At 39.9% G+C, this 24,005-nt stretch overlaps 1 protein-coding gene across 2 annotated transcripts in view; it reads right to left on the bottom strand.

Annotated features, from left to right (window-relative positions):
- Positions 1-3,001: 3,001 nt before the first annotated feature.
- zgc:153916 (serine/threonine-protein kinase N2) overlaps positions 3,002-24,005 on the bottom strand; it is a 34,484-nt gene continuing 13,480 nt past the window's right edge. For both annotated transcript variants that reach the window (XM_017685623.2, XM_017685622.2), the window contains exons 3-22: positions 22,168-22,328; positions 19,569-19,692; positions 19,082-19,236; positions 18,156-18,369; positions 17,241-17,426; positions 16,788-16,897; positions 15,621-15,764; positions 14,613-14,688; positions 14,096-14,267; positions 12,318-12,447; positions 11,580-11,716; positions 11,260-11,335; positions 10,964-11,055; positions 8,189-8,365; positions 8,027-8,089; positions 7,862-7,938; positions 6,601-6,743; positions 6,353-6,460; positions 6,176-6,256; positions 3,002-4,695 (exon numbers count right to left, since the gene is read on the bottom strand). In XM_017685623.2, the coding sequence (XP_017541112.1) occupies positions 4,492-4,695; positions 6,176-6,256; positions 6,353-6,460; positions 6,601-6,743; positions 7,862-7,938; positions 8,027-8,089; positions 8,189-8,365; positions 10,964-11,055; positions 11,260-11,335; positions 11,580-11,716; positions 12,318-12,447; positions 14,096-14,267; positions 14,613-14,688; positions 15,621-15,764; positions 16,788-16,897; positions 17,241-17,426; positions 18,156-18,369; positions 19,082-19,236; positions 19,569-19,692; positions 22,168-22,328 (2,630 nt within the window). In that variant the 3' untranslated portion in view covers positions 3,002-4,491. The remainder of the gene's footprint in view (positions 4,696-6,175; positions 6,257-6,352; positions 6,461-6,600; positions 6,744-7,861; positions 7,939-8,026; positions 8,090-8,188; positions 8,366-10,963; positions 11,056-11,259; positions 11,336-11,579; positions 11,717-12,317; positions 12,448-14,095; positions 14,268-14,612; positions 14,689-15,620; positions 15,765-16,787; positions 16,898-17,240; positions 17,427-18,155; positions 18,370-19,081; positions 19,237-19,568; positions 19,693-22,167; positions 22,329-24,005) is intronic.

Here is a 24,005-nt window from a genome sequence, read left to right as displayed (position 1 = left end):
TATGTCAGCATTTCTAACCTTATCATTCCTTTAAAGCACGGCTACTGTAGGCCAGTGTCCAGCGCAGTGTTATTTCCCTGCACAAACACATCTGCCAAACCTACCATTTATCATGACCCAGTTTCTCAAAAACATCTTAGTATTAAGATTATTTTACCTGGTAGTGAGTGTTCAGGGTGGTGCTTGTTCACCATGCTTACCATTTGATAATCATCTTTGCGCCAAGATGCCTTCGGGAAACTCAGCCGAGACGAGTTGTATCAGGTGTGTTTGAACAGGGAAATGACCAAACTGTTCTGGACACCGGCCCTCCAGGACCAAGTTCAGCATCCTCTACAGGTGCACTGATATGGGAATTCTGGGCTAATTCTCAGTAAGCAATATTTTCATGTGCATTTTTATCTGCTGATGCCAATATTATCGCATTTGTAAATTGTAGAAATTCAACTAAAAGTTCTGCTCTTTCAGAGTGCAATGCGTGTCATCAGTTATTGGTTTGAAATAGTCAAATCTAAACACCTGTCCAATGCTGATACCGATATGATTCGAATGTCACTGTGAATCCCTAAGACATCTCAGCTTGAAGACATCTAATCTGTCAGTTTGCCTGTGGAAATACGGGGGGTATGGCCTATGGAATCACAGCCATAGATAAGCAGAGGACTTTTCACCAGGCCCATCTAATTCCAGTTTCTTTTTTTAATCATCATCGTCGCAGACCACGCTATTCCTCCACTTCCTGTGGCAGGATAGAAGATGGAGTCAGCGCAGCTCCCTGAAGGCCCGGCGCTGTGGGGCGCAGCCGCTCCTCTCCGGCCTATTTCCCAGCTTCCCTTTCCCTTTCCTGTCCATAAATCTGTCCCATGTCCTGTCATTCCCCTGGAGAGCACACAGCCCAAAGACCATTCCCACCGGGTCCTGTCTGCTCACTCAGCGCTGGGGGTCGACTCAGATAAATTCAGAAACAGACTGAAAACTCACTAAGCCTGGATGTACATGGATGCTTGTGGGTGGGCTGGATGTGTGACAAAGTCACAATGGAGGACACACTTAAAGGCTCCAACAAGGGTGGAAAAAAGGTGATTTTACAGCAGTGGATGAAAAAGGTCAGGCTCTAATCAACAAGAACCAGGTCTAGGGCCGTCATGATTACTTGGTTAAAATATACCTTCTCAATAAATGAGCAGTAATTATATGTATATACTGTATTATGACTGAATAAATTCTTACTGATCAGTGGTGGACAGTAACTGAGTAAATGTAATTAGTTTCTGTACTTAAGTATTTTTGGTGTATCTGTACTGAAGTTTCTCCGTTCTGGGCGACTTTCTCCTTTCACTCCACTACATTTCAGAGTCTAATATCCGACTTTTTCCTCCTACATTTTGAGAAATCTGTCGTTCCTTTTGGTTTCTGTGTATAAAAACGTTACATGTCAAAACGAAAGAAGCGCAAAGCCAGAGCACCAATCAGGGCCCAGCGGTCACTTTGTTTAGAGCTGGTTTTGACCTGTTGGTCATACCGACCCAGTGCAGCACGCGGTTCAACGTCAGCGCAGCAGCGTAAAACTTTGGGAGAGTCTGTTCAACATAAATGATGAACTAACCTAACTTTGTGTAAATAGAGCACAATATAGAAATATGTCCACATATGCAGTCGAGACTGACGTGGCTTTTTTCTGAATTTCTACAAACACCATTTCATTTTATAGTAAATGAGTTTGGACTGGTTTATGTTTATGAACAGACGCCTACAGATCAACATAGTAAAGGAGCTCATCTGTGATCCTGAGTTTAAAGCCAGTTTTTATTCAACTTAAACTTGGAACTAAGTTGTAAATAAATCTGAAACTGAAACTTTGCTTGTGTGTAAAAAGGGATTTCAGAGCCACTCGGTTCTCCCTGATGGAAACTGTTTACCTTCAGTGTTTTGTGCTTCTGATCATTTTAATAGACGTCAGCGTCACTAATTAATGACGGTCTATTAAAAGACTGGTTTACCAAGAGAGACGCTGGAGGACTTTCACCTGAAATGAGTTCATGAAGCCAGTCTGGTTATAAAAATGATAACAGGACATCAGAGCCAGAATTACTCTTTTAGTACTTTTACTTTATACTTAAGTACATTTGAAGGTAAATACTTTAGTACTTTTACTCGAGTTGAGGTCTAGAGTAAGGACTTCTACTTTTACTGGAGTGATATTTTACCCTGGGTGTCTCTACTTTAACTCAGGTACATGATTGTATACTTTGTCCACCTCTGATAAGCCTTAGTATGAAAAAAAAAAAGGAAGAACCAACATGAAGTGTCTTGGTAAGGTGTTGGGCCACCACTGTAACCATACTACAGTATTCCTCTTCAAGTAGTTGTGCATGGACCACTCTTGAAGTCATTGTCTGATCACGTCCTGCACGTAGAACGTAGGGAAAAGGGGTGTGAGGCCAGACTCTAGTACAGGACGATTCTCATTCGTCACCTACGCTGTGATTGATTTCTGTTCCTACTTCATAAAACACCCTGTTACAAGACCAGTCCAACCAGTTGAGCCAGCTATTTTACAGCCTCTTCAAAAAAAAAAGCTAGGAAACAACTCCGTGATCCTTTTCAAGCTGAAGCCCATCCATGGGCTAAATTCCACTGTAAGCCATTTACTATGATCTTACAGATGGGAATAATCCTGAATATCCTGAATTACCTTAACCTGTGTCCAAAAACCAAGTGCCGTTTTGAATTTGTCCCTTTGAAGTACAGCATAAGGGATCAGCAGCATGACGAGCCATAAAAGCTTCAAACTGGTTTTCAATCCGTTAGTGTTTAAAAACTCTTTGTAAACTGACCATTGCCAAACTAGTTAGTCAGGTGTTGCCAGGCAAGTGCGATTGTAGTCAGTCAGCCTGAAGCAACAAGCTGCCTTCATGAATCAAACGCAGCCTGGAATAAACTCTCATTTAAGCCTACAAACTGCACCGAACGCAGTGGTTTGAAGAAACACGGGCTAAGCAGCGGCCTGCATTGGTTTATTTGGTGCATACATTCCCCTGTGAAGCCCTCAACAGGAGGAAAAGAGAGACAGACCAGACCGCACTGTGTGTACAGAGTGTATTTGAAAGAAGTTTGGTGATACACTGAGTGAAGTTGTTGGCAAGAGTCCATAAGAGCTCCTTCTGCTGGGGTGGGTGAGAGTCCAGGGAAGAGCTGGATTTTTCCATGGGATACATCCATGTCAAAGCATTAGGAATGCAGACTGTGCCACCAATTCCCAAATGTCAAACTTCCCAATTTTGCTTGCTGTTGGCACACAGACCCACAAAATGGCTTAACTGTGTGAAACTGTCTCAGACCGACAAGATTCTGGAAGAGTCACGCTACGAACACCTTTTAAAAAAATGACTATTAAAAATACAGCCTGCTTTGGCATATCCACGTGCCAAAAAATATACATTTTTGTTTTTATGAATATACATTTTTACATTCCATTTGAGAAGTTGATGATTGCTCTCAAGTTTGAGCTGCCCTCTCCTTAATGATTACCATACAATTCATATATTTAAAAAAAAAAAAAAAAAAAAAAAAAAAACAAATCACACAACATATGCATACCATACAGCAGATCCAAGATGCTAATATCCTAAAAATATAGTATAAAACTATAACTTACATTTTGTTTTCAATGATAGGAGTACATGTTTAAGCAGAAATTAAAAGTCTGAAAACCACCAAAGATGAAAAATTAAAAGCAATTTTCTTTCATCTTTTGTCTGCCTCTAAAGTTCAAGTTCATCCGACTGTACGTTCTTGGCCAGGACTCTTCAAATCCAATGAAAGGATACGAGAAAGCCAGTTTGGCAGGCTATTTTGGTAGGTTTTCAGTACCTGACAGTTCTTGTCTGGAAGCCCGTTATCTATTAAGAACTTAAGGCATCATGGGGAGAAAACACTAAATAAATACACGGATCAAGAGATAGTGTTCTTAAGTGGGACAATTTGTGGGGGGATTGTCTGAGCTTCAAGCAAAAGCCACCTCTTGTATAGTCTGAAGAAACTATAATTTAGTTCTTCTTGTGTGTTTCTGATAATAAGCACATTTTAGGCTTGAAAACAAGTGGAAAAGGAGACAAACCGCATTCTTCTCTGAGAAGCCAGCAACAACGAAGGGAGAAGACTTCATCAAACCTGTTCAAGAGGTGAGCTTGTAAAAGTAGAGTCCACTTACCAAAGCTCCCAGTGCTCCGACAAAAAACAAGCCACAGTGGGCTTCGCTGACTATTTTTGTCCGAATTAGAGTTGGTTTTACATGATCATTTTTAGCTGAGAAGAAACAACAATGCCAGTCCCTTCCATGGCACAGGTTAGAGCAGAGAGAGGAAAAGCACATTTTGTTTTGTAGTAAGTCCTCAAGGTGAAAGTTGCTTGCACTGGCAGTGAGTGTTGTGGTTGTTTAGTTTGGTTCACAGTATTGAACATGTATGGGCAAGGGCTGTGGTGGAAGGACTAACACCAGTCAGCTATGTAGTCAAAGTCTGTGAAAAACTCTTGTTCACTGGCCGTCAGAACCCTGGGCTCACGGGGTGGGGTCAGGATTGGCGCCTCTGAGGTGAACTCATCATCAAAGTTACTGACATCCTCGCGGCCTTTGATGGTTGGGACGAATGGAGGCTGAATCTTCTTTGCCAGCAGCGCCCCCCAGTCCACGTTCTGAAAGAGAATAACGGAGGTCATAAGAGGCACATCTATGGAAACAAACAGAGATTCGAAACAATAATGGAAACATCAGACAATATACACCATTACCAGTATAACCATTACCAGTGGATCATTTCTATTGGTCTATTCACAATGAAACGATGGGGAAAAAATAGTGGCGATATGAACTATATCTGGCCTATTAGCAAGGAGTTTGGCTGTCTAAGCAGACTAAAGTAGCCAACTTCAGTTCACTGCTTCCTTTTGCCTTCTGAAAAAGATAATCAAAAAAAAACTTGTCAGGACAAATTATGCTCTTTTTCCATCTTTCCCCCCCAATCGCTTAAATTGCTGCAATTGGTTTGTAGATGTCTTTATTCTTTCTATGAAATCTAGTGATGTAGTTTGGTCGAGAGTAGAAAGGAACAATAAAAGGGCACTGTACCTAAATCCAGCATTTAATGTTCTCATGTTGTGTAATATTTTGCAGCACAGCATTGCATCGCATCTCTCAGCCTCATTAGTTTGAAAGAATTCAGGATTTTGTATTTTCATCCATCAGTGTTCTCTCATTACAATCCCCAGCATGCATTTGACAAATACATCACACAACCTCTGTGAATCCACCACAACAATAAAGACTGCTAGAGTAGCCACTGACGTAGAAGTTAATAAATCCTGACATGATATCAGCGTCCTAGCAGTAACGTCTATTGACAGAGTTGTGTAGCTAGCTTCTTTTGGCACTGCCCAGCTTGGGGAAGAGGAAAAAAAACAAACACAAGTTTCTCCCACCTTCAAGATATAACCTAAATGAGATTTCTTAGTCCTTAACCTAGAAATTTTAACTTGAAATATTGCTTGCAGTCCCCTACGAGGTAGATCTTTTAAACCTAACTATATGTGCTTGATCTAGTAACCTGGCATGTTTTCTTTGCTGCTTCATTCAATCAGTTCATTCATTCTTGGGATGACTTTCTGAGCTGCTGAGCAAAGTGTTTACATGTTTATATGGGTGGAACTGTAGCTAGAGTTCGGTGATCTGACTGGTGTAGTATAATTGAAATGTAAGCGCTGCCCCATAGATTTCTGTTTGAGGAGAGGAGGTGGGAGCATTCACTATGTCGCAGTGCATGCTGGGGATTGTAGTGCAGGGCATTGTGAAATTGTGAAAATGTTAAGAGAAAATGTAAAGAATTTCACGGGCCGGATTCTGCTGCATGCTGTTTGGGACATTTGGGTTCTTGAGACTACTGTGGCACTGCTGCATGAGGCAAGCAGACATATTTATAAAGCTGCAGTAATCATAATTTTTTAATTTTGTCTGGATTGCTCCTTTAACATTCCTGGTAAGTAAACTCTGTTTTGATGTCCATCAAGAAAGAATTTTTAACATTTTCCTTTTAAATTACATTATAACCAGAGTTTTGACCTCTTTCACATCTCATATACATCTCTGCACCTCAGTGGTCAAATATGAATTTGAGCATACTCTGAAAAATGGATGCTTCTTCACTTCTTCAGCGTCTCGCTCCCCTGCACCGAGGCGCCGCTCTGGATTTCTCCTCAACAGCTGCAGAGAATGAACACAATCAGAATGAACTCATGTTAAATGCACACATTGCCTTTCTAAGAACAGTAAACAGGATTTATGAAATTTGGAACATACCCGTCTCATTATAGATATGGCCTCAGTTGAGAGGAATCTTGGATAACGAACTTCATCATTCACAATACTATCGAATACCTCCTCTTCATCATCACCTGGAAATGGGGACTACAAGCACACAGGAGCAGGTTTTATGACCATGTTGTCAGGAAAGTCATTCTGCTTTAATATGTTTATATCAGTAGCATAACTGCTTGACTTTGCTCTGCTAAACAGTTTCATGGTCAATGTTCAACTTAAAAGTTCACCTCTCCAACCAACATCTCAAAGATGAGCACGCCCAAACCCCACCAGTCGACCGCCCGTGTGTATGAGGTTTCTGTCAGAACTTCAGGGGCCAGAAACTCTGGAGTGCCACAGAAGGTACTAGTGCGATCTCTGAAACCCATTCCTAAAAGGCAAACAGTAACAGACACAGTGATTTGGGTCTGACCCTAAACAGCCAGCTAGCTAACCATTTTTAACCCATGGTCAGCTTTTGTTATTCAAATCTTAATTTTTATTTTCTACCTCACAACAATTAACCATCCAACATAATAAGGATTATAAGAAGAACAATATAAAAATACTACCCCACAAAAAAAAGCTTAAGAATAACCTGTATTAAATCAGTCAGTCATTCAGATGATATTCAGATTCAAATTCCTTTATTGATCCCAGGGGGAAATTGCAGTTGTTAACAGTTGCAGCCATTTATGTAAAAATAAACACTTTACTAATAATTTAAGACAATATAGAGAATTTACAGTATGTACACCAGATTTAAGTACTTAAGAATATAGTAAGGTGGCGGTGATTGTGCTAGTAATATGAAACATATAAAAATATATAGTAAAGTATAAAGCAGTTACAATTATTTAAATTAAGTTAGTGTCCGGCTAAACTCAGGCTAAGCTGAGCATGAATGGGTCATAGTACCCACTGCTGTGTAAATCAGGTGATTGTACATCTAGGTGATGTAGAACTCTTTGAAAAGCTAAAAAATTAATGGAAATGTCAGAAAGCATTACTGAAAAATAAATGGAAACCACTACCACCCTCACCATGACCTGCCTAGAACAATTCATTTTTCCAAACTGAATCACCAAGCAAGGAGGGGACTAATCAGAGAGGCCATCAGGAAGTCAAGAACAACTACAAGCTGCCTTAGGCCTTAACGCCCAGTTTTTCTCAGTGGCAAAAACTGAGGGTCATGATGGCATAGAACCACAGAGGCATAGAGAAGCACAGCAAAGTACTAAACAGGACAAAAACAATAAAATGGGACCAAAAAAATTTATTAAAAAACGTTTAAAAGATATTCGCTTCTCGGCATGTGAAAAGTCACTGCCACACAATCTACACGTCTGGGTAGATCTTGACATGTAGCCCAGGAGCCAAATGACTGATATAAATGGCAGGTTGACAGAGACAGATCCTAAAATACCACAATACCATTACCACTGACATATTCATTTGTACTAAGTACCAATTTACCACAGAACAAGGAAAGAAGAGCAGCTCACTTACCTTCTTTACAGAGACCAAAGTCAGCAATCTTTACATATCCTTCAGTATCCAGCAACAGGTTATCTAGCTTCAAGTCCCTGCAAGGGTTAAACATGGGAGGTTTTTGAAACTCAGTATGAGGGCAAACAAAAGTCGCAGGTTTTGTTTTCTAAAACTGAAACTTACCTGTACACTATTTTATGCTCATGCAGAAACTGCAGGCCCAAGACTACACAGGCAGCATAGAAGCTGCAGTGGGGAGATAAAAGGAAAAGAAATGTGCGCATTAGCAAAGACTATTCATTACTTGGTAACTAAAAAGGTCTGAGAGTAAATGCGGTCACTCACACGGCCCGTGGCTCTGAGAACACATCGGCATGGATATGCATCATGAGATCACCTCCAGCAGCATACTCCATCACAAAGCACACATGCTCCTTGGTCTGGAAGCAGGCAAAAAGGTTCACCAGAAACGGGTGCCGAACACTGTTCACCGTCTCAAAGATCCTCTTCTCACACATAAGACTGTGGATGTCAGCAGGAAACGCACAGAGACTCATTGTTAGAGTGAAAAAGTGGTACGCAGCAAACAGACCGTCCAACGTAAAAGAAACCATGTGAGGCAACTACCAGCCACGCATTAACACAGAGAGAACTAATCAGCACAACAGTCACTAGTCTCTGCTCTATTAATACGTAAAGTTTTTGGACCATTTCTTTTTATTTACTCTTTCAGGCTTTACAGGGTGACTTATATAAGCATACAAACACCATAATTCAGTGTGTATTTTTATCCTGGCTCAGTAATGCTACGTCTTTAAATTTTAACCAAATAAAATCTCAGTGCAGCTTTAGCATACGCAAAATAATAATAATAATAATAAATGATAAGAATCAATTCTAGCTAGTTTAGGTACTACTATGCTACTATAACATAATTAATTATAAAATCACCACGCCTCACTTCGGCACAAGAAACCACTTTTCACATGTCTATAGGAGCAAAAAGACCAGCAATGCCTCAGAAAGAAGTCATGTGTAGGACCACATCCTATTACTGTAACAAAATCACAATCACAAAATTTACCACTGTACCAGAAAAGTGTCCTCCATATGCTGTTAGTACAGCACAGGAGCTGCTCTTCAGCAATGACCCAATCAAGATCATTACATTTTAGTAAATTATTTTAAATATACACTCACCAGCCACTTTATTAGGTACTTGCTAGTAAAAGGTTGGGACCCCCTTTTACCTTCAGAACTGCCTTAATTCTTTGTGGCATACTTTCAACAATGTGTTGGAAACATTCCTCAGAGATTTTGGTCCATATTGTTGCTGCAGATTTGTCAGCTGCACATCTATAATGCAAATCTCCAGGTCCACCACATCCCAAAGGTGCTCTACTGGATTGAGATCTGGTGACTGTGGAGGCCATTGGAGTATAGTAAACTCATTGTCATGTTCTAGAAACCAGTTTGAGATGATATGAGCTTTGTGACATGGTGCATTATCCTGCTGGAAGTAGCCATCAGAAGATGGGTACACTGTGGTCATAAAGGGATGGACATGGTCAGCAACAATAATCAGGTAGGCTGCGGCATTTAAACGATGCTCAATTGGTACTAAGGGGCCCAAAGTGTGCCAAGAAAATATCCCCCACACCATCAGACCACCACCACCAACCTGAACCGCTGATACAACGCAGGATGGATCCATGCTTTCATGTCGTTTACGCCAAATTCTGACCCGACCATCTGAATGTCGCAGCTGAAATCGAGACTCTTCAGACCAGGCAACATTTTTCCAATCTTCTATTGTCCAATTTCGGTGAGCCTGTGCAAATTGCAGTCTCAGTTTCCTGTTCTTAGCTGACAGGAGTGGCACCCGGTGTGGTCTTCTGCTGCTGTAGCCCATCTTCTCCAAGGTTTGACGTGTTGAGCGTTCAGAGGTGGTGTTCTGCGTTCCTTGGTTGTAACAAGTGGTTATTTGAGTTTCTGTTGTCTTTCTATCATCTGGAACCAGTCTGCCCGTTCTCCTCTGACCTCTCACATCAACAAGGCATTTTCGTCCACACAACTGACCGCTCACTGGATATTTCCTCTTTTTCGGACCGTTCTCTGTGAACCCTAGAGATGGCTGTGTGTGAAAATCCCAGCAGATCAGCAGTTTCTGAAATACTCAGACCAGCCCGTCTGGCACCAACAACCACGCCACGTTCAAAGTCCCTTAAATCCCCTTTCTTCCCCGTTCTGATGCTCAGTCTGCACTTCAGCAAGTTGTCTTGACCACCTCTACATGCCTAAATGCAGTGAGTTGTGGCCGTGTGATTGGCTGATTAGCTGTTTGTATTAACAAGCAATTGAATAGGTTAGGGTTAGAAGAATTAAGGCAGTTCTGAAGGTAAAAGGGGGTCCAACCTTGTACCTAATAAAGTGGCCGGTGAGTGTATATTTCAAAGCACTGAGATTTGACAAAGTGTTGAGTTTATGCTCAAGGCTGATGGATATAAGACAAGAATCTAGCATAGCCAATGTGATCTGAAAGGCTGATTGAAATGGAAGCGTATCTGTTCTGTCTGACAGACGACTAAAATAAAGGTTGTTTTTAAAGGTGATTAAAGGAGAGTATTTAAATACTCATTCAAAAATATAAATCATTTCTGCCTTTGCTAAAAAAAAAAAAACAGACCAGTATTTCATGTAAAAATACTACCAAAAAATACCTGTTGCACTGTGTGCACACTATGACTGTCAGGCTCCATTTCTCATCATAAGATAGATCAATTTAAAATATGCATTGTTATCATGCAAACATCATAATCCTTGCCAATTCATCAAGAATTAATCGATGGCTTTTTAAAAATCAAGAAATCAGGTTCATCGATTAATGGTGACAGCCCTTAAATATACAGATTATATTAAGTGCTGCTTTGTTTACCTACCCCTATCCCTCACCAAGACAATGCAGTCAAGTGTGTTCTGGAAGACATCTGGCCAAAAAAGGCTCAGCTCTGCTAAGAAGTGTTTTTTCCTTAGGAGCACTTGCTGGCAGGGACTTTTTTGGGACTGTACAAGATCTGTCTGGAGGACACTTAGGCACAAGTAGCTGTGAAAATGTTTTACCTGTCGACTTCATCCCGAGCAACAATATCCCCTTTTTTCAAAGCTTTGATGGCAAACATTTCTCCAGTGCTCTTGTATTCAGCTAGTAAGACCTGTTGAATTATAGAGGACACTAGACTTAGCCAATGAAACTGTAGCTAAATGACATCAAAACCCACAGTGATAGACAATGAAGGCTGAAGAAACAAAGCTAGATTAATAGTTGTTCCCTCTGAAAACTGTTCAGACATACCGCACTCGGTCAAACAATGTACAATCCTTTTCCCAGTCTGTAAACACATCTTAATTGAGCATACCTTTCCAAAGTGTCCACGACCTAGAACTGCAACACACTTGAAGTCTTTGAGACTGAACTGGACCTCAGGCTCTTCCCTAAAAATAGATCAATATTAAATAAGCCTAATTTTTCAAACTGACATGATTAAAACTCAAAAAGTTATATCTTGTTATGTGTGTTATTTCATATATACATCATTTCTCAGGCACTGGCAGTAACAGTGATTGTGGGTGAAAAAAAAAAAAATCACCAATATTAAAACATATAGCTGAAACAACATTCAGGGCTTCTTCGCTCTACCTCTTCAGTATGTGTATAGGGAAAGGATGGGTACAACACCTTATTTCAGTTTTCTGGAGATTGGTGAGCTCCAGATCAGGCTGCTGAATCTCATCTTCTACCAGACTGTCATAGTCTGATTTGGTCACCGTACTGTTCCGACTGTCATTCAGGAAGTCAAAGGTAGCTAATGCATCCTGAGGATAAGAAGCACTTGAGAACAGGCCTAAAGACTATGCAGCTCAGTTGACACCCCTTAACCCCCCAAAACACAGCAACTAATACATATGATTACAATTAAAGTAAATATGTACCACAGTTCAAATACTTAGAAGTACTCTACTAGTAGAGTAGTAGCATGACATGGCATAATCTAGTGCTGAGTGATACTGAAAATATTCAGTATTAGTTTTTTCAAAATTAAAAATCAATCAATGTATCAGGTGATATTTAAGTTTCCAAGTGTGTAATAAAGTTAATGAACAATATTCTAGAGTGCTGCTACACTATGCAAAAGTATATCTTATAGATCTGATGCATCTTATTTAGATTGGACTGTTTTGGTGATCTTTCTTACACAGACACAGACCACATTTCCAGAAAGGAGTTTTAAAGACCTTTCAATGTTGTTTCAAAATAAACAAACAAACAATCTTAAGCACCAAGCAAATGACATGCACTGCAGTTAAGTAAGCTTCTGTTATCTATCATCCAGCAGTACTGCTAACACTGAAAAACTGCATTGTGCCACCTTTATACCGCCCAGCACTAATTTATATGCCTAAATTAAATTAGTACCTGCACTTCATTTCCATCAGGGATTTTGTTCTGCGATGGTGGCTCCACTTCTAGTTCCACAGCATTAGAATGGCGGTTCGAGGGAGGAGTGGCTCCTTTGTCAAAGTCTAATTTGGTCACAGTCGGGTCGCTAAAGGAAAGGGTCAAATCACAACACTGTTGACAACGGTCCAATTTCCGTTTTAGCCCTGGACTACGGCCACGTCTGGGCCAGGACTCTCTAGTCAAACCAGACTCCTTACTGAAGGACGTCTCATTAGAGCATTCATGTACAGATAAAGTAAGGCATCTACAAGTCACAAGCACTTCTAAACACTGAGTGAGTGGTTACTATATTTAAATCAATACTAATTACTGAGATATTTAGTTGGATATTTTGTTCAAGACAGTTTAATTACTGTGACTCAGCAAGTCAAATGTAGGTTATACTCTCTAGAATAGGAGCATGTTTGGTTCTGCTTCATTTTTTTGTATGTTTTTTCAGAGCATGTATGTTTTTTGTGTGTGTGTGTGTGTGTGTGTGTGTGTGTGTGTGTGTGTGTGTGTGTGTTACTATGCATGTTTTGATGGCTCAATTTCTTCTTCACTGCAACCTGGCTTGAAACCTGGCATTTAAACTGTATATGACTTAACTTTAGTACTAGTTTCCACTGGATGTTTCATACTGTAGATGATTACGCATTAAGACAAAGATCATCCCCAAAGAAGACCACAAGAGGAAACTTGGTGTGTGAACCTGCAATAGGCTTTTATCAAGTAAGTAATCTCAGGTGGGGAGTGGCAAAAAACATTTGTATAAATGAACAAGGGCTGGCATTGGGGTTCTGGTGGCAGCATGCAGCACGTTTAGTTACCAAATACTTTGTGGGAACTGACATGTCCATGCTTTACCCACAAACAGGTTCTTTCACAGCAACTGTTGCTATATTGGCAAAGATCACATTCAACTTAATTAGAAATTACAATCAGGGTTGCTGCACAAGTTTTAGAATTACATTCTTTTTAATATCTTTAAAGACCTCATAGTAGTGTTGTACTGTAAATATTTGAATTGAATAAACTTTGTCCCTGAGGGGCCAAATAATTTAAACTACTTTGTTACCTTCTAAAAAACTGCCTAAATGTCCATTTATTACACCTCTGCTACAACCAAGAAAAACGGAGCACAAAAAAAAAAACCAAAACAATGCAATGGACTGGAACTGGACTGAACTTATTTTATCTGACAATTCATCCATTAAAATATGCCTGGACGTTCCTAAATTTAAATACCTCTTTCAGACTCTTTTATGACTTCAAATATATTTATAAGACTTCATATGACTTTTAGAGGGTCTGCAGGAACCGTGTATAACTTACAACTCCCCCACCCCCAAATGGTCACATTTAAAATGTGTTATTAATTTCAAATATTTGTATTTATTTTGGGCGCAACAGCAATTGGTTCCTAATTATGTGGCCTTGTATTTCAAATACTTATTTAACATGAATAGCATATTGTGAATGTAATTGTTCTGACAAAAACTGCACCATAATTGTGCCGTTCATTTTCATACTAGGTTAAATGGCATTTTTGACAGCGATTTGTAAAGTTTGTAAATGTTACAGTAACATTAGTTACGAAAGAACGCAAGAAGCATGGATGGGTAGAGTAGATATGTACTTATGGTAGCAATCTACATTCAAATCATTCATCAAGATATCAAGTATCATATTGAACTACCACTGAGACCTGATTTGACAGGCGAGTTAGACAGGGTGTAGCACTGTGTATATACCTGGACAGAGAGGGTGAGTCTGGGTGTGGCCCTGGTTCAGGGCTCAGTGCTGACCCCAACTCTGCCACGGGAGGACTGAAGGAGTTGTTGACGGACGGGATGGCTCTCCTTACCAAACGACCCCACGTGGCAATGTTTATGTTCATCTGAGGGGCGCGCAGAAATGTTTTGCCTGGAGGGAACAGAGAAGCAGCTTTACAGAAGCAAATCATCACAAATCATTTCACAAAAACGACACTCCTGCTTGCAGACCTGACATCAACAGGCCAAAATTGGCCCCTTCTGAAAGCTTTACAGGTTTGCCCCTTGCAGAGGGAGAACAGGCCTCCTACACAATGTCTAGGTCATCAACCAAACCGCTGGATGCTTAAACTAATCTGTTTAAAGCACATTACAGTGAATTCATTTGTAAGGATTAACAAAGTGATGGAGCCTCTAAGACAAAGCACGACTCCTTAATAAGGCAGGATACCTTGACCAAAGTAAGCTCTCTGACAGGGACATATTTTCAACTTACCTTGCTGTTTTGAGAAGATTTTCTTCTGCCTTTGTAGTTTTGGTCGCCTCTCGATAACTGGGTTGAAAAACGTAACCTGTATGAAGAATAAATAAACAAAAAAATAACGAAATAATAATAATAATAAATAATAACAAAAAGAAAAGACCACATAATGCCAACTGTGCCACATATAAGGAGTTTGTCTGTCGATAAGTGGTGTTACAATTCATTTGCTTTCTTAATGTATCATAATATTCCTCCAGAATCGATTGCATCGATCGTGAAAGAAAAAAAAAAAAGCTGGAATTGTTTGCAGTCAAAAATCGAATATAAATGCTATGAAATGAACGGAACATGTTGCATTAACAAAGACTTTTTAAATACATGTGAAATTCTCTTCTCTTATGTGCCTCACAGCACGGGTGGGTCAGGTAGCACAATCTAACACAAAGAAAGATGTACAAACCACTGCTCATGCATTGCTGATCATAAGTAAACCAAATGACGGGCATCTTTTTTTGTTTTAATTTTAGAATTTGGTAAGTGGGAGACTTGCGGATGCTCAGTACAGTAGGTGGCTAATAATAACAACATTGAGTTGATACAGATACGAGGCAGTAAAGCTAGTTTCTACTCAGAAGTGCCAGTCAGACACTTTTTTGCTTCAACTCAGCATGCTCTTGCTTTAACTACCCTGACAGTTCCTATCTTTTCACTTAGAACGAATAATTTGCATATTAGACAGTAAAGAATGAGGCAGAACTTGCAGGGAATCCAAACAAAGCTCTTAATTTGGGAAAAAAATTATTGGTGCACAAGCTATACTGAATTCAAACTAGAGAAACAAATTGCTGAGGGCTGTGGCACCTTTTCTTATATGAAGAGCAGCATGCAGTATTATTATTGTACATTGACTGGAAAAAATTTATGAAACAATTCTTGCTTTTGAATCAAACATTCATTGTCAGCTCACACCCTTACTGTAGATGCACATGTGCACGTATAAGAAGTCAAACATGACTGCACCTCCGCAAACAGCGTTCCTTGTGGCTCCAGATAGAGGCACATGCCATGGCGCTGGTTGTCCAGGAAGTCCTCCAGCCGCAGGAACTTCACAGCACACAAAGAGCGCCAGTCCCTCCAGTACACAGATATCTCCAACTCACGAGACTACAAACGAGAACAAAAACTTCTATCAAAACACAGCAGAAATAAATGCAGCTGATGGAAACTTTGAGATGGAACGCAACGGACTGTAAATAATGTAACAGTTTTGACAGGAAGGAAAAAAAATATGGAAAAAAAAGAAAAGGTAAAAGCCACAGGAAATCAAGGTTAGGCCAGACTAGCTGAAGGGAAGAAAAAAAAAATATTCGCCTCTGTAGTTAACTACAAAATACATGCTTGAGGATCAGGAAAGCAGCCCAACACAGCTATTACTAACAACAAATCTGCTAATCCACCCATAAGCCTGACTTTCACAGGCAGAGTGAACTAACAGCAGCTTTAGTGCTGTCTGGCTGTTACATTCAGCCTTTCATTGCTCAACTACAGATTACTGGCCTCACGTTGCCTGCTGTGACATAACCATCATTTCAACCAATAATTTAATGAAACACACAAACTCACGTAAGAAAAACAAATCAATAAATATACAGATGCCCCTGAAAATCACTATAAAAGCAATAGAGGCCAATTCTGATTATGTGCATGATGTTAGTACCAGAACCGCTTGAGTGCGCTCAATCAACTTGGCCTGCCTTGTTCTCTTCAAGCAGTCATTAATAAACACACACACACACACACACACACACACACACACACACACACACACACACAGTGGGTCAGTCACCTCACAATTGCTGAAATTCCATTCAGGGTGGTTTATGTAAGTGTGACTAAACACCGCCACCAATCAAGGAAGAACAACCACATCATAGAGCACAAAAGAGATTAAGGAAGAAGACAGAGGCTAGAACAGGTTTTCATAAATACTGGGCCAAGTCTGGGATTAACATTCTTACACTTAATTGTGGTAGTTCTTGAGGTGGTGGGGGTGACGGAGGGCAGAGAGCATGTGGGCGTCAGCGTGAAGGTGGGCATTTACTTGTGTTGAGGGGATTATGAGTTTTAAGCCTGTGTATGTGTGTGCGTGAGTGTGTTTGAGGGACATAATAACATTGCTCCATTTACCCGATCAAGCTCCAGCGTGAACTTCTGGTCCCAGGACTGATTGCTAACTGGCTTCCAGGTAGTTTGTCCCACAACTGTGTTGTCCAGTTTCAAAACAGCACTGATCTCATCTGATGATGCAAAACACAAACACTACACTTTTCAGTCCTAGCCATGAAGACAAACAAATGCATAGTGATTTGTCGTTTTAATAAACAGCGCAGCAATATTTCACAGTCAGATCTGAAGCTCTGGCTACAACAGCCTAATGACTAAGACAGGCAGAAATATAGATGATCACAAGAAAATGTGATTCCAAAATGCCTTCTTTTAAATTCAGGACCTTGTTTGAACAGTCATGAATGGCTATGATTCAAAGTTCTCCAAGAATGTCAGTAATTTATCCCACATACATTTCAAACCAACAATTCAGCATCTTAGTTTGAAATGGAGAAACGATGAAAGGCACTCAACTGGACAGCTCGTCTGCTTTGGAGAGGTTTTTGCTGCTGCCCGGTCGGTTCTTGTTTGTTCGGCTCATGAAGGAGGAGCGTGTTTCGCTGGGGCTCCAGCCAGGCAGGGACACAGACGCTGCTTTAGACCGGCCCGGAACATTTTCCAGCAGATCCTGACAGCCCATGAGTCTCACCTCTAACGTCCCTGCACACCATACACACACACACGGAAAAATCTCCATCAGAAAACTATGTAGCATAAAAATATAAGCAAACTATATATATATATATATATATATATATATATATATATATATATATATATATATATATATATATATATATATATTTCAGAATTACAATGAATTGATTATATTAAACACTGAAAGGAAGCATTAAAGATTCAAGTAAAAAACATTATTTTTTAAAATAATATTTCAAGTGGGCATTTTATTTCAGCTGGGCTGGCTTTTTTGATATGCCCTATCACAAAGAAGGAACAGGCCTCTTAAAGGGTTAAGAGTCATGTGCGTGCAGAACTGAAAACCTGACTGCGGTTGACACATTAGCTAAATATGTGTTCACCTTCAGCACCCCACCCTGACAGTTACAGTACCACGGTACTAAAAGTTCTCTGGTAGCTTGAGGACAAACAACTTCTTACCTAGCAAATGTGTAACAGATGCAAACAAAATTGCCTGAAATATTAATAATAGTAATAACAGCAATTAAACCTACAGACTCCCTTGTAGCTTATGAACACACATACTCACCTATGCAAAAATGTTTAAAATAGTAAAAGATTATGGAAAACATCAATAACATCTTTTCAAGTCATATTTTCTGTGTAAAATCTGTCAGCCTTAACAGAACATCCACCAGATTGGCTGTAGAGTAGTAGGAGTCAAGAGGAGGAGTCAAAGGCAATGTTTACCGGTGAGAGCAGCAGGTTTGGCCACAGTGCTGTACTGGTTTTGTGAGGAGATGATGCTTTGCCGTGGGCTTTGAGGAGGAGAAGCAACCATGGCCAGCTCTTCTGAGATTACACTGGCCTTTGGATGGTTCTTAGGCAGCTCGCTTAGCCTATGCTCCAGGGAGAACCTCAGCAGGTCCAGCTTCTGGCTAGATTCATTAAAGCGTGCCTGGGCCTAGACACAAAGAATTACACCATCATCAGATACTTCAGAGCACCAAATGTATGGATGAAACCTCTGATGCCTAACAATGATGTACTTTTTCAACCTAGCAGAGGCGATATCATTTGATGGATGTTTAGTTTATTTTGCATTTGGAGATTAGTGGAAGTCTAGGCATAAATAAATACTGTGAAACCCAGAGCAAATTCAAGGATAAAAAGACATGAACACATTGCTCTCATAACTCATATTGTTGGTCTGACTAGATTTAGAGACTGGCATCCTGATGAACCATCTTTAGCTTTCAGCAATCTATAAGCTTAAGTATATGTACAATGTCAAAGTTAATAAAGTTAACAAAGTTAACCATAATGACTCTGCTTATGCTGAAAGATCGGAGATGAAGCTTCACTGTAAAAGCACAGGAGTCTGAATGAGACATTACATGCTATGGAATATAAAGTCTGATAAACATTCCACACACAGCTGTGACACTACTGCTAGCATTGCTAGACCCTCAGTAAGAATTCACGCTGCCCTGTTACTAAACATTTTCTTTCATTACTCCAAGCCTGGATGGCAGTTCCTGGTCCCAAGTGCTTGAATTAGATTTAAATACCTCAATTAGCAGAATTCCATGAAGGCTTTGTTGGGTTTCTCACATAAATAAAGCAAGGCACATGCTGGATTGTCATAAGGAAAACCGCTGGTGAACGGAACGCACCTCTGAATGGGCTTTCTTCTCAGTCACCTTCCCTGAACCCAGCAGCTTCATCACATTCTTGGCTCCCTCTGCCACAGCAGATTCAATCCTGAAGTGATGACGCAGCTCCTCCAGCCGCAAGTCCAGGGGACTGATAATGGACTTGTTTGTAGACACTGAAGGGCCAGAGTGTAATTACATTAACTACAGCTGTGTGCAATGTGAAAAGATGTCTCTTTAAAACACACCTCATCTATGCACATGAGAAACGAATAGCAAACACTTAACGGATCTCTGAAATTTCGGGCAGACTCTTTGGAATGCATTATAATGAAAGTAAAGGCGTTCTGCAGTGAAGGTACTACATATTTAAGTCTTTTGATGCACATCATTTATTGCATGCCACAGAAGTGAAACATGAGATTATTTGTCAAAATATCAGAATCTAAATAAAACAAACTCAAAAAGCAAAAAGCAAACTCAAGTGTACACATTAGACTGTCCCTACCATCATTATTGTCATAGGTCATCTCATTGGTCTGGCTAGCTTTAAGGATCTGCATCCTGATGAACTCTATTTTTGTCTTGCTGTCCTGGAGCATTTGCTGGGCCATGGCAAGCAGCTTGCGATCCTGCACACAGCAAAACAAGAGGAAAGTACATCATAATAAAGCATTCAGATAGATGGCTTTAATGTCTCTGAATGTGCGTTTACATGCTAGACCTGGAACACAAGCAATTCACCTGTAGACAACAACAGACTCATCGTGCTTCAAACTGCTTGTCCAGAGCAAGGCTACGTTCTTTGCAACACGTTGTTTACTTTTGGGGTCAGCTATTTGACTGGTTCTTATTTTGTTGCTCAGTAAATGATCACACTGCTAACTGTTTACTTCTCACAATATACATCCAGATCATGTAAATATGTCAGAGCCCTGTGAAGGGCTGGACTTCTTCTAGACAGCCATTAAATGCAGACGTCACCTCGGAGGCCTTTCCTGCAGGAAGTGTTTTCCACTTCCACGGGAAGTTCACAGCAGCTGGGAACCTGCATGCAGGCTCCAGCATGTCACAGACCACGACTTAAACACTACAAGCAAAAAGTTATTTCAAGTCTTTGAAGAATGTTTTGTAAACAGATCACAGACAGAGGCAGTCACAGGCCATTAGAATATGAAATATCATATTTCTTTACTTGGCATTTTTCTTTACAAGGGCAGCTACAAGGGAATTCCTTCACATCATTCAGCAGACAATATTATGATCAGCAAAACCCATTTACAACAGTTTCTATACTGGAGTGCCCAAACTTTTTGGCTTAGGGGATCAGAAGGCAATATACAAATAAAGAAATGAGGTAGGTTTTAAAAAAACGTATTTTACAACATGGCACTATATTTTTTAACCAAAATAATAATGATTAGAAAAAAAGAAGAAAAAAAAAAAAAAAAACTTAGATGAAATAGAAAAGTTACTCATAATGGGGATAGACTGATTCAGATTTGTACAGCCAAACTGACCACCGTTGATTTTGTAGGCTGATTTTAATTAGTTTAATTTAATATTTCTCCCTTAAAATTGACTAAATGAGCACAGTAGCACATTTCCAGTACTGCAGTGATCAGCAATCAGACAAAACTGCACATAAACATTATTTGCTCTTTAACTGAGCAAACCAGCATATTAAATTATATTAAATTAAATGAAAATCGGGAGCTAAATAACATGAATCAAATAAAGAGCTACATTGAAAGCAAGAAGCAACTGGCTATTTAGCATAATAAGGTATAATAATTGTGTTATGACCTTTTTGCACAGGTGCAGCAGATGCATTCCAATACAGTGCAAGTACATGACTCATGTTATTTTTCATTCATTTATTATTTTTTTTTACAGATGCAAGCTTTGCAAAAAAAATTTTAATCTGCATTGGCAAAAAAAAAAAAAAAAAAAAAAAAAAAAAAAAAATTAATTTAAAATAAAAAAATAAAAAAAATCATGCTAGACACATCCCTAGTCCAGTTGCAAATTACGTGTTCACAGCAAACATCTTCCTCTTTCAATGATGCATCCCTATTACACAGTGTAGAAACATTTGTTCTCTCACTGGGTGCCGGGGTGAGTGTAGGGTACCTTTCTGGCAGGCCATACTTTGGGCAACCCTGCTCTATACAGACAACATGGTTTGACAATGCACATGTCTGTATTGGTAACAGACTTTTTTGAGGAGAATGCACTGATAAAAAGACAATACAGATGGAAAATAAGAACTGTGAGACTAATGTCCACACAGTAATAAACAGGCACAGCACAAAGAACAGTAAAGTAAAGCCAATGAGAAACAACCAAGACATAAACCTCTGGAAAACAGGGTGTTAAAACTGGTACTTGAGGAGAGAAAAGATGATGTAAAAATGAAACACAGGCATACATTCGCGTGCAGAGAGTGACCATCTCACAAAAAAATTCAAAGCCCCACGCACTGCACCAGGTGGTGGGTGTGTTCTTGCTTGGGTTGGCATGTGAAAGGCCCAGTACACCAGAGAAAGGACTGTCTAACACTGCTTCAATGAAATGCACTATTTATGAAATGTAATGTTTCCCTTTCGTCCAAAGAACATATATTTGGGCTTTTCACCTACATATGTACAGTGGCAAAGCCCACTAATCCTGAAACAAGAGCTGGACGCTGCTCTACTCTAAATCTTTAACGTCAGCTGCTCCCATGAAGTAATAACCATTACACAAAGTACACATGTAGCCCATGAGCTGGTCTGGTCAGTTTCCATTCATCTTATGTTTTAAAGTAATTTTACAGACCATTATTGGATGTTTTTGCGCACATCTGTTTTCATTTCATAAGATGGAACACAACCTCGCTCAGAGAGATCAAAGACTGCATCATCTCTGAGACAGCACTGGAGTAAGAAGCATTCTTAAAAATTTAGTCTCACTATTTTTAACAATGTCTTTGTACTGTGGCTTCAGGGTTTTGGCCTAAAATGGCAATTAAGTGATACTTTACACTCACAGTCCTCAAGACCATTAAGACACGTGTACTTCATCATTCTGACACACAGACTGAGAGGGATTCAGAAGCAGACTACCTTGTACGAGCCGTTGGAGTACATCTGTATCATGTTCTCCGCTCCTTGTTTGACTTTGAGCTCGATGTCATTCTGTTTCTTCAGTGCAGCCAGGCGGCTGCCGTTGGTGCATGCCCGAGCCTCGCTGCTGGGGGTGTCTGGCGTTAGAGGGCACTCGGAAACTGAAACACAAACAAAAACATTTATCACGCCATCAAACAAAAGATAATCTTGTAAAAGCTTAGAGCTTAAGGCTTTTCAAAGGCTTCCTATTTTTTCTTTTATCAGCAGAAGATTTATGAATCTCTTGAAAGCCTTTGCATGGAAAAGAATGCATTGAAAACTCTGATTATATGATCGTCAATTAGGTGCATTTTATGACACATGGGATAAATAAATAAATAACAAGCAACATGCACAGGGGAACCATCAACTGGATGTCCAGACACTGTTGAAGCTCAGCATCAGACTACAAAGCATTTATAAACTGAAAATCCCCAATGACAGCATAATTTGGTCCAAGATGAGGCTTAACTGGAAAACTGGTTGAAGTAGAATTACTTATGCTAGAAGGCTGGGCAGAATACACAGAAGCAACAATTCCTCTGAAGAGATTAGAGAACTTGGTGAGGTGCGTGACTCCAACAGAGAAACAAAGGTTACCAAAATTACAGACGGAACAGACGGGTCTAAATAGTTTATTTCCGATGTTGACTGTTGATTCTTGCTCAGGGTTTTTCATGTTTCTGTCTTATTCAGTAACATAGGAAAGGAGAACAAGGTAGTTGGGGATGGGCTTGAAACTTAGGCATTCTAAGGTTTTCTCTTTTCCAAAAAAAAAAAAAAAAAAAGTGTTGTGAATTCTTTTAGAGAAAAGGAATAGCAGGAATACCAAACCAATTCAGGCCACAGCTCTACACTGCTTTATTCTACTAAGGCCTCTTATACACATCCCGCCTCCCAGAATCTACAGAGTTTTTCCCCATATCCCACACACGGCATGCATTAAAACAGCAAAGTAAACAATGATAATAAATAAAACAAAAGTGTCAAAATGTGAATACTACTAATGACCACTGTCAAAAGAAATACTAATTAAAACTTTCATGCTAAATACACACATTTAAATGACCTGATATGACTGTCCAATTGAATAAGTCTGAAACCTGATGAGATCTTTTCAATTAAGCCGAGTAAAATAACAGATGCAACTACTTATCCAACTTTCACAAAAAAAGACTTGTTGCACTCCACGGTGCAAAAGCTTTATATAGGAACTGCCAACGTGTGCAAGCTGTAGCAGTCATGCTGCTGCATCACTCATGTCACACAGGTAATGTGGGTGAACCAGGCCTTACACTATGAATTTAACTCATGTAGCCCTTGTTAATCAGCTGATGCGTTCAATTAGGTGCGTTTTAATGGGCAGAATGCTAAAACTCTGCAGCGCTGTGGTCTGCCAGGGCTGACGTCTGACGAGTGGCTTAGGGCATCTCATTTCGACAGACCAATTTGCGAGTCGTCGTTTACCTTCAAGCAAATCACAATGTCTCCCCAAAGAAGCTAATGAAGTATTACTCGGGTTTTTTTTAATGGGATTCACTTGCAGTAGGGATTTCCTTCTGACTCATACAGACTGCTATTTTGAAATGTGGAATAAACAGAACCAATTGTGATATGGTAGACAGACTGGACTTGTGTAGACATGTAAATACTCTCTGGTAGAAACGTGAGCTGGGATGTCAAGAAAAAAAAAAAAAAGGAAAAAGGCCTCTCTGTCAGAACGGCCTGGCTTCCTCAGAGTGGGTAAATAACAGCAACGGAAGACTTCAGGGGACAAAATAAACTGAAGGAATGAC

The sequence above is a fragment of the Pygocentrus nattereri genome, chromosome 26 (genome assembly GCF_015220715.1).
Source record: "Pygocentrus nattereri isolate fPygNat1 chromosome 26, fPygNat1.pri, whole genome shotgun sequence".
NCBI classification, from domain to species: Eukaryota; Metazoa; Chordata; class Actinopteri; order Characiformes; family Serrasalmidae; genus Pygocentrus; species Pygocentrus nattereri.
Note: the sequence above shows the minus strand (reverse complement) of the source record. Positions and strands in the feature narration are given on the sequence as shown.